General features: G+C 46.7%; 1 protein-coding gene across 6 annotated transcripts in view; it reads right to left on the bottom strand.

Annotated features, from left to right (window-relative positions):
• The window catches only part of LOC106895584 (synaptotagmin-like protein 2), a 38413-nt gene extending 26538 nt beyond the window's left edge, over positions 1 to 11875 (bottom strand). For 3 of the 6 annotated variants that reach the window (XR_001413450.1, XR_001413449.1, XM_014955027.1), the window contains exons 1-2: positions 4502 to 5220; positions 2119 to 2270 (exon numbers count right to left, since the gene is read on the bottom strand). Coding sequence is in view for 4 of the 6 variants with exons in the window: in XM_014955027.1 (XP_014810513.1) it covers positions 2119 to 2270; positions 4502 to 4602 (253 nt within the window). In the remaining 2 variants the exon portion in view is untranslated. Of the gene's footprint in view, positions 1 to 2118; positions 2271 to 4501; positions 5221 to 5349; positions 5365 to 11824 lie in introns of those variants that run through there. The other 3 variants (XM_014955028.1, XM_014955030.1, XM_014955031.1) reach the window with 3 other exon arrangements.
• Positions 11876 to 15312: the final 3437 nt, after the last annotated feature.

Raw genomic sequence — 15312 nt, forward strand, 5'->3', positions numbered from 1 at the left:
GGAACAAAGTTATGTCATACCCACACTTTACCAAAATAAGTCTGAGAATAGAAAAAAAGAAAGTGAAGAAAAAAAAAGTTGAAAAAGAAATAGAGGGCTAAATCTAAACATAATTACTATAGTAGTTCAGTAACATTTGCTTCTTCCTTCCCAAAACAGCAAAGTTCCTTCTTTGCACATGCAAAGACATAACTTGCCTATTACTGGTATATTAATAAGGAGATTATTTTAGATGATAACCTGAGACCGCATCTCATGTGTACACACCAGCAGTAAAAGTTAAATCTAAAACAAACAGTACTTCAAATTTTGCTTTCCTGAAATGCACTGCAAGCTAAGGGTGATGATGCCTCTGGCAACAAGGCAACAGGCAGCTGAATCCAATTCCTTGCTGGCTACCAGCTGGGCTGCAGATGATAGAGCATTTGTCTGATCTGGGCCCCAGCAGAGGGGCTGCTGAAGCATCTGTCTCTTCATGCAAAGAGGGTGCAAGCACAGAGACACACCCTCAAAAACAGAGAGCACGCTCTGCAGAAATGGCTAGGCAACTGTTGAGCTGGATAAGTTTTTATATGCTTTAGCATTCTGGAGGGATGATAAAATAGTAAATTTAATGACACTGTGAATCCTTAATACCAAGGATAAAAGCAACTTCATATGAAATATGATGGTCAAGTTCTGCATCAGAGGCTTCAATGAATCTATGCTAACTTACGAGAGCTGTCAGGGATAAGTAAAAGGCAAAAAGAAAATGAGGCTCTCAGTTAGCAAAGTCCCTAGTCAGCTTTTAGCTCTGAGAATGCGTCTAAGGAATGTGGGGCTCAGAGGGGTACACTAAACCCAGGCAACTAATGTTACAGAGATATCCTGCCCAACGAGGCCCACCAAACAAAGGAGCGGCCTGTATTGCCGATACTCCACAGCAGGAATGGGCAGCTGGGCCCAGGAGAGGGGGCTGAACTGAACTGCTGGAGATGACATTTGAATTTTGGACAGATGGAAGATCTATGAGTAGGCTTTACTGCAAAAGAACAGAGCCCAATCATAGGGTCCTTGTATTAGGGACCAGGGTAGACTTTGCTTGGAGCCATCAGGCCGTGGCTTCCCCAGAGCAGCAGCAGCCGTGTCTGAGTATCTGTGATTACCCACCCTGACAAATTATCAAGGAGGTTGTGTGAGACTGGGCTGCAGTCCCACAGTCCTGCTGCGGAGTCCGTCGGCCTGTCTTCATGTTGAAGAGTGGATGTGAATCATTCCCAGTTCTGCTTTGCACAAATGTTCAGCACCAAGTGCCAGCTCCAGGCTGGCTACATGTGGACTCAAAGCAGTCTTACTCATTTCACCTGGGGCTGATCTCGTGTCCTCTCTGCCCTGAGCCAATAAATCTGATTTGATCTGTTTTACATACCACCATGAGAGCTCATTTGCATGTCAAACAATACGCAATACATCTGCTTCGAATCAGCACGTGGTTGCAGACATACCCTTGTTATGGCATAGCAGCTGGTTACCATTCAGGCTTGGCCCCAAAGCCCTTTTCACTTTGAAAATCACATTGTGCCTTGGAATTATTCCCACATAAAAAGCTAGGCATGGACCCTCTCAAGTGGGCAAATATTTGCCAGGAGAAGAGAGGGACCCTCTCCTTTTGCAGAGAGGTGACTGACCCCACCATCCTGGAGGCCTGTGAGAGCTGTTGGCTGGCTGCTTTTTTCAGACCACTCTAGGAATTTGGGGGGTGGTTGACCTGCACATATCAAATTGATGCCAGAAATTACCCTTTGTCATCCCCTTCCCTTTTTGCTTCTATGACAAGAAATGATACCAATGACCTCTGACAGACATTTTGGAAGAAAGAAGCTGGAGTAGGGAAAAGGCATTTACTGCATGTAGTTGGTAAACAGCTTTTGCCTTGGTCCTCTGCCACACCACAATTTTTTCTTTTGATTTTGATAATTAGGGTTTTTTTCCTAGTACTGAAAGCCTAGCTGAGAAACCCCTTATCCCAACACAAAGGCTGGTTCCCAACAACCTCCCGGTACATGGAGATGCCCATGCTTGACCACTTTTTTCTGGTCCACCAACTTGTTTTCTTAAGATGCACACTAACATACTTACTTTCTAGTTTACCTTTTTTCCTTCTAATTGATGCCCGAAGTAGATCTGGCCCCTCTAAGTCTTCCTGAAACCGTTTTGCCTTCACTTCTGAAAACCATTCACCTGTCACAAACTTCTTCTTCTTTTCATCCTTGATGGAGCCTTGTATCCGCCTGAAAGTCAATGAGAACATTACACACCAAAAGGATCTCCAAGGTTTTGACTTCCCCTGAGCTACCTTCATAACAATTGTTCATACAGTTCACCTGTCTGATACTACAAAGGGTGCACAGATTATTCACAAGGGCCAAACAAGCATTAAAACAAAAGCTGATTTATTCTTTATCTGAAGTAGGAACAGTATCTTGTAAACACAGGCTTTCACTTCTTCCAAATTTTACAAATCCAAATCAGAGTCACCTGGCAAGGAGATTTGTCCATTTGCTTTGCAGCCCTGAGGGCTTGGGAAGGGGTGGGTCTGTTTGCAGGTCCTGCAGTTCTGTTTTATTTGTCTATTAATCTCTTTATGAGAGGCAAAGCTTTTTGGATCAAACCTGATGCAAACCATGGAAATAAATCATGTTATTCAGGGGAGCAACCTGTCCCTGCAGCGTTTTCCCCAAACACTGCTCCTCCAGCCATGCCGATTTTGGCACTGAAACAGTTAGCTCTCCTTCCTCAGCCCAGCTTCGCCTACTGTAACTTACTGGGCACACCCAGGGCTGTTTTTTGGCACCTAAACCCCTCAAGTGCTCTGTTTGCTAGCCTGCACTTTTAACCCTCCTCTGGTTATTTTGTTTTTACACCACAGCTTGCTGGATTAGCTGCCTCCCACAGCTCACCACAATTCAGGGTCCCTGCGAGACCCAAGAGGCCAAAGGAAACTCCCATCTCCGCCCAATTCTCAGCAGGAAAAGGGGGAAAACCCCCAGAAAAACGTGGAGCCTTGAAGGGTCACATTTGGAGGCCAAAAGGCCAGAAGGAAGCAGGTATGGGACAACCAGGCTCAAGCCTCCACAGGCAACAAGACCAACAGCCAGGGAGATGCACAGCTCCCATCTAGATCAGGGCTGCATCTGCCCCCAGGAGGGTCTTGAGGTGCTGGGCCAGAGGAGACGTAGGAACATATTTTAATCTTGCTGACACCAGATCAGCATTATGCCACTGACTACATTTTGCCCAGCAGGCAAGTTGTGTTGGAGCCAAACGCGTTCACACTCGCACCAAAGGTCTTACTGCATACAGCCCTACTGATGGCAAGTGGGGCTTGGAACCACCCCCATCAGGTTCTAAAACTGAAATAACCCAAATACTCTTTTCCCCAAACCTCCACATCAGAGCAGAAATTTTACTGCATTCCAGAAAAAGAAAAAAAGCAGAATTAAAAGAGAAAACCTTTTTGAAACCTTGTTTCAATTCAGAGATGTAAAAGCATGCAGACATACACCTCAAGCCCAAGCCGTTTGCATGCCACCACCAGTTCTCTTTCCCCAGCTCTCACCCCCAAGCAGAGGCCAGGGCATGAAGGCTCCCCAGAGCCTGCTGCCAAGCCACCCACTCCCCCTTCCAACCTTGAGCACCCCTCCTACATGGGGCTTACTCTTTTTTGGTTCAACAGCAAGTCAAAGACCACATCCCTAACAGGGGTAAACTGGCAGAGGGCCATCCACATTCACTGAACTACTCATTTCTTGTCGTGGAGAATTTGGTGCCAGCTTCCAGAGCCTGGTGCCTACTGTCAACCCAGATGGTCTAATGGCTGGCATTTAAAAAGTGACAGCAGCAACAAGCAATCCCCATCCACCAGACCTGAGCTCCAGGACGGCCAGTGGCAAGTGACCTGAACTGAGAGTGACTCCTGGCTCTGCAAGGGCTCCCCACAAACCTTTGGCATGTCATGTAGCCTCTCACTGCCCCTCTCTGCCTGCAGGATGGAAGCTTCATACACACCCACCTCAAAGAGCATCAAAGGGACACAAAGCAGAGGTGGGAATGTAAAGTCTCATTTTAAAGCAATATCTGTGGGATTTCTGTGCTACCAGATGAGGAAAACAAGATAGCAGCTACTCTCCTGCTTGGACCTCTGACACCAAGAAATCAGCATCTTCCTCCCCAGAGCAGGAAAGGGATAATTCCCCTTGGCATCTCTGAGGGCTGCTGATTAACTCAAAGGAGAGTCCAACCCTGCAATCCTGCAGAGAGAAGACAGCAGCGACAGCAGGATGGATGAGAAAGCAGAAGGTGCAATGAAAAGACCCGACAGGATCTGAGGAAGAAGCGACAGCACTGCTGCAGCCTGCACCTCTCCTTGTTGCACACACACACACAACCCCCTCTCTAAAAGAAGTAAAAAAAATCCTTGCAGGGGAAGCTCACATCCTGCTATTATTGCATGCTCTCTCACCTGATGCGATCCCCATCCTTCTTCTTCAGCTCTGCATCTCTCTGCAGAACCTTCATCAGCTTCTCATACTCCTCCTCGGTCAGGAAGCTCAAGTCCAGCATCTTCCCTGCACTCTTCTTCAGTTCTTCAGACAGCTGAAGCAATGACACACCAGGAACTAATCCAGCCCGGAGCACTGCAATGCCATGGGCAGCCCCCCGTGCAGCCTGCACCGGTGTGCTGAGCAAGATGGGGCTGGAGAAAAAGGACTTCACAACAGCATGGCTTGGGTGGAAGTTGCGTTAGCACCTGGACTTGCACTTCCAGGCTCTTCGCTGGCACGTTTCTCTGCACTGCATGCCTTCCCCTGCCAGGAAAATTCTCTCAGCAAAATTATGCTCCTTCGGTTTTCTTCAGGCACAGTCGCAGCGATTTGGAAGCCAACGTCAATCAAACAGGCAAGCACGGGAAGGAGAGCGCTCGCCGCCCGCCTGAGCTGCCTCGACAGCCAGGAAAGCTCCTCTCACCAACGGCAACCCCAGCACCTCTGGCATGCGCTTTCCTCATCGGGAAAGTCTGCCTCCGTGGAGTTCAAGCATCCCTGCAAAGAAATAACACTGAGATGCCTTTTATGATAAGCGCGACATATGGTAACCGAATGTGTACATTGGGGGTTTTTATTTGTTCTTCAGCACAAGTTCCAAAACAAGCTGCCCTACTTTCCTCCTCGTCCTACAGCTCCTCACGTGGTATTAACCTAACCAAGACAGTATTTTATTGTAGCTGCCTTCCTACTAACAGGTAAACAGTTGACTCAGCACGATACAAGTAAAATATGCATCTAAATTACCAAATTGCTTGCTTTTTACCTCCATTCTTCTTTTCCTCACTTCTTTCTGCCCTAAATGAGACTGAGGATAAGGAGCCAACCTTTGCAAAGTAATTGGAAAATGACAGAATAGCAACCTGCAAGTGGTACTGCTGCATGTTATGCTATAAAATACCAGAGGCTGCTCATTTTCTAATAACTGTGCATGCTGCACTGCTATTTGCTGTTCAAACAGTATGGGTGCAGATCACGTAACTTTTCAACAGACACTGAAAATGGCCAGAGGCTGCAGGGCGTGGAGGAAGAGTAAATGATGTGTTGCTTTGCTACTTTATTCCTTTTCCTCTCTCCTGGCCAACCTGAGGGCAGTAAGTTCTGTTTGTGCCCATGTAGGCAGTTTCTAGCTCACCAGATGGGATTTTTCCACTGTTTCCAAGCCCATCAGCTGACTGTGGGTTTCATCATACTTGGCTTTTTCTCCCAAAGCCATAGCCTTGGGAGCCAGGTCATTAAAAATTATTAAATCCCAGCTTTCATGGCAAACATGATCGGAAGATCACCAGGCCCATTCCCTAACCTCACGGCCTGCATCACCTCTGCTCTCTGTCCGTGTAATCCACCCCTGTGAGGATGGCAGCCACAGCCCTCCTGGACCACCTATTTCAGTGCTTAGCTAACTAGCAGCAAGAAGTTTCTTCGTATTGCCTGCCCCAGATCTCCCTGTTAGATCATCCTGTCTGTCATGGGGATGCTCCCTTTGCAGCCATCCTGACAAGGTTTTACACTTCAGCCTCCATGCTAACCAGCTTCAGCTCCTTCAGGTTCCTCAAATCTGGGTCTCCATCCTATTTGTCTTTCTGCTTTGGGCTGTCTCCAGATGGTGCACCTCTTCCTTCAACTGGCACAGCCGAAGCAGAGCACAAGTATTTCAGCTGAACTTTGCTCATTTGACATCATTTCACAGATTTATATTACTTTAAGGATGATACATTCCCAAATGTGTGTCTTTTTCATAATGGTGTAACAACATGTTAGAAAAAAAGAATAGGCATCTGACCTTAATGCTTACAAAGAAATACCACATTAAAAGGCTCATAAAAGGAATGGGCATTGTCGTTAAAACTCTGCAATTATTTGAAAATAATTTTTGGAAGGAAGGAAGGAAACAACATTTCATATTTCTTAGAGGCAAGTATGGCTATGCTTGTCACACTAAAATTATAGCCTTTATCATCTGAGAAACTATTGATACCACTCTAAATAGTTAAAACAGAAACAGTAATAAAAAGCACTACTGAATCTCTACTGTTTAAACCTATGTTTCATCCAGGTTGGCACAGCATTACCATGCTTGGTTCCAACCATCTACCCTCTTGGGTTCTCAGGCACAATCTTACTTCTACAAAGACATTTATAGAAATTTCTGGGACAGATTTTATTTTAAAAAAAAGTATCTAGGGACACGGTTTTCACAGTAATTGCTTCTCTAGAGCTTTTATTTATTTTTACCAAACCCATGACATGTGGGCTGAAAGTACTTCAGAAAACATTTTCAGCAAAGACTCATACTTATTCATCAGTATGGTAGTCAATTAGAAAAAGAATAAAGGCTGCTACTTTGTAAATAGCCTTTTTTCCCCCCCTGAGAATGTTTTATCTTACTGGAATAAGAAGGAAAAGGTTAACAGAAACCAAACAGCCAACTCCTTCTTTTGTTTTAAATAGTTAAAAATCAAACCACTTGGTGCACTTGCTGTGGGAAAGTGAGCTGGTCCAGCAGACCGCTCCACCTGGAGGTTTTGCTGCCAGTCTCAGGAGCTGCAAAGCACTCAGGCCTGCAGGAGTAACCAGGGCTGAGAAAGGATCTCCATACGCAGGTTGCTTCACCCTAAGGCTCATGCTTTTACACTCCTTAGGCAGCACCACACAGCTTTGATTTATTTTGTTAGATTGCTTATAATCCTCTTCCCTCTCAAAGCCTTGGTAATAAACAGTTCAGAGATCACAGGAATGATGCAGTACAAACACCTAAATCAAGAGATTCCTAAGAAAGCCAGGACCCCACAGTTCTCACGCCGATGGAGCCAGTTTTTGTGTGTCCTGCCTAGCCCTGGCCTCGTCACCTCTGCAAACAGCAGGGAAGGGAAACACAAAAGCTTTGCAGATTTGTAGGGCAGATTTTACCGTAGACTGTGACCTCTTAGGTGCAAGCATCTTTATTAGCCCACTGATGTAAATTTGTTCTGGACAGACTGTGACAAGGAAAAAGACAGTTGCACTCTCATCCCCTCCTGCTAGTGGGAGACCCCTCCTAGGTCAGGATTGCCCTCTGGCAACAGTAGAGTCATGAAAGAGCTAATTGTTTGTGCCTCTAAGCATCTGCTTAAAGCCTGATGCCCACCGTGCACAGCAAGCTCAGACTGCTCTCAGACACTGCACCACCATGATGCCCCAGTGTGGGAGGACCACCCCTGCTGGGTCCTGCCACATGCCACGACAAAGCAGGTGGGCAAAACGGATTATCATGGCTACAGGAAAGGCCATAAATCCAAACAGAGGAGCACACTGAGTGTCCAAAGGACTTTCTTCCCTCTAACAGCTTTTCTGGGGAAGAGAACATCACAGAGATCAACCTACATGCTTAGCCGTGTTGACAAATGCTGGGCGTGGAGGGGCTGTGGAGACAAGCAGAAGCATGACCTATCATGTGGCATAATTGGCTGCATCTCTTACTGTGATAGCTTCTGATTTCTTGTGGCCACCTCCCCAAGAAGCAGCAAACGCTCCAGTCACCAGAGAAGATCTGTCACGGCGTGTTACGCTGCTGAGCAGCTTGTCAAACCCAGAGAGCAAGTGGAGAACTGAGGTCTGTTGTAAAAATCAAACCACTTGGTGCACTTGCTGTGGGAAAGTGAGCTGGTCCAGCAGACCGCTCCACCTGGAGGTTTTGCTGCCAGTCTCAGGAGCTGCAAAGCACTCAGGCCTGCAGGAGTAACCAGGGCTGAGAAAGGATCTCCATACGCAGGTTGCTTCACCCTAAGGCTCATGCTTTTACACTCCTTAGGCAGCACCACACAGCTTTGATTTATTTTGTTAGATTGCTTATAATCCTCTTCCCTCTCAAAGCCTTGGTAATAAACAGTTCAGAGATCACAGGAATGATGCAGTACAAACACCTAAATCAAGAGATTCCTAAGAAAGCCAGGACCCCACAGTTCTCACGCCGATGGAGCCAGTTTTTGTGTGTCCTGCCTAGCCCTGGCCTCGTCACCTCTGCAAACAGCAGGGAAGGGAAACACAAAAGCTTTGCAGATTTGTAGGGCAGATTTTACCGTAGACTGTGACCTCTTAGGTGCAAGCATCTTTATTAGCCCACTGATGTAAATTTGTTCTGGACAGACTGTGACAAGGAAAAAGACAGTTGCACTCTCATCCCCTCCTGCTAGTGGGAGACCCCTCCTAGGTCAGGATTGCCCTCTGGCAACAGTAGAGTCATGAAAGAGCTAATTGTTTGTGCCTCTAAGCATCTGCTTAAAGCCTGATGCCCACCGTGCACAGCAAGCTCAGACTGCTCTCAGACACTGCACCACCATGATGCCCCAGTGTGGGAGGACCACCCCTGCTGGGTCCTGCCACATGCCACGACAAAGCAGGTGGGCAAAACGGATTATCATGGCTACAGGAAAGGCCATAAATCCAAACAGAGGAGCACACTGAGTGTCCAAAGGACTTTCTTCCCTCTAACAGCTTTTCTGGGGAAGAGAACATCACAGAGATCAACCTACATGCTTAGCCGTGTTGACAAATGCTGGGCGTGGAGGGGCTGTGGAGACAAGCAGAAGCATGACCTATCATGTGGCATAATTGGCTGCATCTCTTACTGTGATAGCTTCTGATTTCTTGTGGCCACCTCCCCAAGAAGCAGCAAACGCTCCAGTCACCAGAGAAGATCTGTCACGGCGTGTTACGCTGCTTAGCAGCTTGTCAAACCCAGAGAGCAAGTGGAGAACTGAGGTCTGTTGTTAAAACAGCATACTGAGATGAGTGCATCTTATCTCCCAGCAGATTTTTCAGTGTCCAGTTTAAAAATACAGGAAAGGCCACAGACGCTAGACTGAAGGTCCCTGTAACACACTAGCTTATCTTATCTAGAGAGAGCGTGGCAAGCCTCCAGCAAGGTACAGGGTGGGGAATCCCCAAGGCAGGAACAATGTCTCTTCATTTCACAGATTTTTCTAATTATTTTCTGAACTCACATTAATTTTAAGCATTTGCAATGTCCTCAAAGCCTCACAGTCCCACAGCATCACTATGGTTTAAATGCAAAAGTATCTGCCCATGTTTTGGTTTTGAGCTGCCACTTGCTTGCTTCATTGGGTATCTCTAAGTGTTTTATCAGAACACCCAGTGAGGGTTACTCTGCATTCACCTACTCCATGCTGCTCATTTGGCAGACCTGTGTCACAGCCAGTTTCTCTTCCAGAGGGAGGAAGTGTGCTCATCCCAGGTGTTACTCAGGGAGTTTTGGTCATTCCTCACACCCTTCCCCCCCCCTGCCCCGCCATCTAGCTTACTACAGAACAGCTGAGCAGTATTTAAGTGTAAAAATGCTTTTCTCAACACCTGTAACTCCTGGTATCCTCACCTGCCAGACTGGTTTTGCAGTGCCAGGAGAGGTGGTGGAAGCCCTGCTGGGCTGCAGTTCTGCAGCCAGGAGTGAGACAGGCAATGCCAGCCTTCACATGGGGACAGCCAAGAGCTCTGCCAACCCCTTGGAGAGAGGAGAGCTCTGATCACCTGCAGAAAAGCTAAGAAGGATACTAATAAAAGTATCCTTCCCTTTTCCAGCTGGCTGGACCACACAACAGCGAAGAGCAGTGCCATTCAGGGACAACAGCAGTCCCACATTTTGGAGCTGACAGCCAGGGAAAGGCTGAGCACAGGTCTGGAGACTCCCATTCCAGCTGAGACATGGAAATCCGTGACCTGTCCAAAACTGCCCCTTTCCCCCTTCAGCAAATCACCAAGCGGCGTGGCATGCACTCCCCTAGCACCAACCCAATATCCAGCCCCTAAAGCGAAGGGGCAAATAAACACCAACCTTTTTTCAGCAGCACACAACATCCTCTCACAGGGAGTATACCCACATTGGGGCACACCAAAAAGCGCGTCTGGACAGCCTGCAGCCTGAACAATGCTCATTTCCTCGTTCCTCAGCACTTTGCAGTGTGTCCCCACACATGTGATCAAAACCAAGTGTATTACCTGTGCTGATGGTCCTGCCTCTTCTCACCCAGAGCCTGCTGGCCACGCGGGTCATGGGCATGCAGCTGTGCCCGCAAGGAAAAGCTCAAAAAGGTGTAGTTCTGGAGTGCTTTCCAAAATAAATAGTTTGACTAATCCCATGTAGGGTTTCTGCACCAGTAAGAGCTATTTCTGAAAGATGGTATGTTATAGATCTCTCACCTGAATTAATATATCCTCTCTCTTCAACCTTGCTCTTTTTTATTACACTGGAGAAAGGTGGTGTTCAGGGAGTTGTTTGTTTAATTAACTCTCTTTCAAATAGTTTTATCCGGTGAAAATTAAATGCTTGTTTAGCCTAGCAGGCATAAAGCATAGCCCCTTTTTGGATAGGCAGATGCTGAAGGGGCTGATGTCTTCTTTGTGCTGCATTTTTATTTTATTCCTGGGAGGTTTAACTCAGCTCTAGCTCAAAACAGAACTATGTTAATGTTCTTCATAACTAACCCAAGCACAAACTGCTCAGATGCACAGTACCAGCTCAGTGCTCTTGCTGTCATCTGCCTACAGACACAAATTATCTATAGACCATCTGCAGGGCACTCCAGTCTCAGTTCTGACTTCTCAGCGTGCACCTTTCCTTCCCAATGCTGCACGTCTTCCTCAGCACTGGGATGTGCACAGATTAATAATACACACCACGGGCCAAGCAGATTTCACTGATTAAATGCTGCTTTCCATGCAGATGAAGAGGACGAATTTAGGAACTTTAATGTGTCTATTTGGTAGTCAAGATCCACTAATGATGACAGTATTTAACACCCCGATTTCATCACCTAGGTCAGTGTAGGACCATCTAGAGCCACCTTGCCCTCTGAGACCTGGAGCTGCACACAGGTCTATGTAATAAAGATATGACAACTTCCCTACCCAAAACATAACAAAACCCGGAACAGATAATACTGATCTCACAAGGCTATTCATAGCCAGATGAAAATAGCAGCAAGCTGGAAAGGCTGCTTGCCTCCGTCCATACCTCTTTATCACATATCCTGCCACAATGTAAGGAAATAACCTCCTTTTGCTTTACAATGTGTGGACGCTTCCCAGTACCCTTATTAGTCAAGACAACTCTTGTAGGGCAGGTCAAAACCAAGAGTAGCATTGTATTAAGAATGATGGATGTGGTCCTGGCACCCCCAGGCACTGCAGTTCCCAATATATGCTGTAGCTAAAAGTACAAGAAAGACTTAGCGCCCGAACTGCCGTACCTGTACGGAGTCTGTGATCAGCCTTCTGCCTCACCCTGTCTCATGCTGGAGGGTCCAGCCCCACTCTTCCTCCCATCTGATTTCTTCTCCTGTCAGTACCATGAAACATGCAGAGGTATTGCCATCACTATTTTACAGGAAAAACAGCCATTATGCCTATAGGCATAATGCTATGACATTTGATTGATGTCCTTTACCAGCAGAGAAGAAATAAAATGCAAACTATAGGATGGTCCTTCTCTTTGGGAGGGATGGGCCCAAAATCTGCACAAAACCTCCTGTCCGTGGGGGCTGGACTGTGTCTCCCTGTCCTGAGTCCAAAAGGGAGCAGTGCAATCCCAGTTTCCACCCAGCACAGGAGCTTGCTGTTGGTCACAGCCTGCACCAGCCGCAGTCACCGAGAGGAATGGCAGCCCGGGGCTGGGAAGCTGTGAGCCGATGGGGCTGGCGCAGCAGAAGGCAGCCAGACGTGTGACTCTCACTTAGACCTGTGGCAGCTCCACGGGTGCAGGTGCTGCCTTTTACACAGGGACAAGCCCTCAAGGTGCAATAATACAGACAGGAACGGTATTGCACAAGCCTACAAACATTGCTCCTAAAGTATGCAATTGCTGGATAACAGGGAGTGCAGTCAGCGTGTAACCGTCACACTGAAATTCAGGTGTTCCTACCTGGATGTCTCACTGAAAAGCCACGTGGCTGAACAGCAGATGCCCTCACCCAGGAACATTCTGCCTCTGGGCACAAGCACACCACTAACCCTCCTTCTCTCTCTCTGTGCTCACATCTCCCCTCTCACTGTCACAAAATAAATATTTAAAATACCTGCCTTTTGGTTAGCCAGTGCGAAGTGAAGCTCCACAGCATCATGAGAGCTCTTCCAAGGTGCATGGTTTTCTCATAATTTGCAACATGCCACTTGTAGCTATGAACTGTCTAGTCCTTCGTAGACCCAGAGCAGCTGTGAGCTACAAGAACAGAGAATATATTTCATATAACTGTTTTCTGAAAAGCTATTCCACTAAAAATGCTGTGGCTGCACTATCTGAACGATGTTTCGTCTGACTTGTTCCAGTGAGAGAAAAGAGGTCTACTGTTCCTACCCAAAAACCTCCAAAGCAACTATGTCATATAGAGATGGCCTTCAGACAAGAGACACCTGATAGGATAAAGAATAACTTCAAAAAAATCAGGCAATTGTGGTGTCCCAGGGAGTCCACATATAAATGCATCTCTTACCATCACACAGGGAATGTCAAGGCCAAATTCTGGCAATACCAGCCTGGTTTGGTCTCGCCCATCTCCAAATGCCAAAATTACTCAAGCTCACAGACTTTACTGAGATTTTTCTCTATCCAGCACAGGCTGTACCTGACACGATGTGCCATCCCCACCCCAGACACAAGGGTGAGCAGCTGGTGCCCACCAATAACCACCACTGGCAGCAGCTCTGGCAGCGCCCGTGGGGCAGGCTGGAAGGCAGCAGCTCTGATTCTAGCCGTGGCTCTTCGCTCCCATGTGCATCCCAGAACAAGAAATACTGCTCAGCTCATTGCGAGCACAGCCTCAGGTGGTTTCTCTCAGTTTCAGTCATTGTCTCACATTACACTTTCCAATAAAGTTCAGCACGATACAGAATCTCAGCTGTTTTATTAAAATATTTTTCCTCCTCCTCCCCTGGGCAGTGAAGGACATCCATTGATCAAGAATGGCCCTGAGACACTCTTAGGCGCATAGGAATTGCAGGAATTTATCAGAGCAAGAAGGTTTTTAGCCCAGCCCCTTGAGAGCGGCCGGTAGAAGATATTTTAGAACAACAATACAATGCTAAGCCAAAAACTGAGTGAACTCCCCTATTCAGTGCATGTGGGGAATGCATAATCAAGGAAATGCTCTGCTGACCACATCAGAAGCGGGTGAACTCTGCTTATTTGCACTCAGCCTCAGAAATACCACTGCTTCTGAAGAAGGTATGAGACCCACAATATTACAGAAGGTTTTGTTAAGGCTGCAGCTTCCTTTTTAAAGAATGATGCAGAAGGATTTTTCTCCCTTACACATTTCTACCCAATGCAATTTAACTGTCACACCAGTAATTATCTACACTGAATTCTACTCATTTCCTTCTAGCAAGGAACTGCATGGGTGGAATTTGCATACATGCAATTTACTTCCTTTTATCCATTTTTAATTAAGTGAATCATCCTACCTAGGGTAAACAAAAGGCTGAATTTTACAGTCCTAACCATTATTTCCTACAGCCAGCATCACCAAAGAAAACCCAAACCATCATCATCAGAGAAGTGTGACTCAGACTCCTTAAGGTCGATAAGGCCTTTCACTGGTGATAAACTGATAATCCAATGCTTTAGTTTAAATATTTGAGACTTTTGTTTATTTCATAGGTGGGGACTATTTGCAGACCTTGCAGGATGTAGTTCATTGTAATTCTGCAGATTGCCAGAACGCAAATAAACAAGCACAGCCGCCTGGGACACTGAGAAATCCTCTAATGCCCCATTGCAGGAGGACGCCCGTGTCCCGGCCGCAGGAGAGGGTGCCAGCATTTCAGAGACCTGGTTGTGTCTGTCACCCAGGCAGACCCGCTCTGCCTCCAGCCAGCCCCGGCGCAGGGGGCAGTTTTGCTGGAGGGAAGTGCTCCCACATCACTTCCACAGCCACCCACTTGGCTTCGGGGTGCGGGGCAGAGGGTTGCGCTGAGGTTTGTGCTAAATCTGTACTTACATCCTCAAGAAAACAGAGTTTTAAAAGAATTTCTGATTCCCGGTTTCTGAGTTTGTAACAAGCCTTCATCCCCACAGCTTAGCTGTGAGCCACTTTATTGCTCCTCATGCTGCATTTATGCTGCACTGACACTTCCATCAGAGACAAATCCTGGTGTCCAGGCTTCCCTCTCAGCCAAGGGAGAAGTCTCTTTATATCAGCTTTAAAGAGCCCAGCTGTCCCACTAGCACTGTTTTCAGATGCCACATGATAAGAAGGTTACTTCGAAAAGCATCTTCTCAGCTGTTAGATTTGAAAAGGTGACAACAAATAAATATATGGCAATTACAAGTGGGAAATTACCAGCTTAAAGCTAGACCACTGCAGGTGAAGGTTACGTGCTTAGACTAATCATCTCCCTGTCCCCATTTGTCACTCACTCCTCCTCAGAACCTGGATATTTTCAATATGAAAAAGGGAGAGGGAAGGTAAGTTTTGGTTGAGTTCAGGCAAAGAAACTGCAGTACTGGAAGATGAAAAAAAGCAACCACCCATGAGAACTTCTGGCTTTTATTTTTGACCCTGAAAAATATTTGCTGACCTCAACTTTGCTTCCTTCCAAATGTAATTTCTCCATGTTTCCCTCCAGTAGTGACACGCTATAAATTGCTTTCCTGACCCTGCTCGTTATGCCCCAGTAATACTGAGCTTGCAACGCCTGCCCAGTCGTCTGGAGCTGCTTAGGAGCCTGCAGAATCAGAGAC

This window comes from Calidris pugnax, unplaced genomic scaffold (assembly GCF_001431845.1).
Source record: "Calidris pugnax isolate Ruff unplaced genomic scaffold, ASM143184v1 scaffold38, whole genome shotgun sequence".
NCBI lineage: Eukaryota > Metazoa > Chordata > Aves > Charadriiformes > Scolopacidae > Calidris > Calidris pugnax.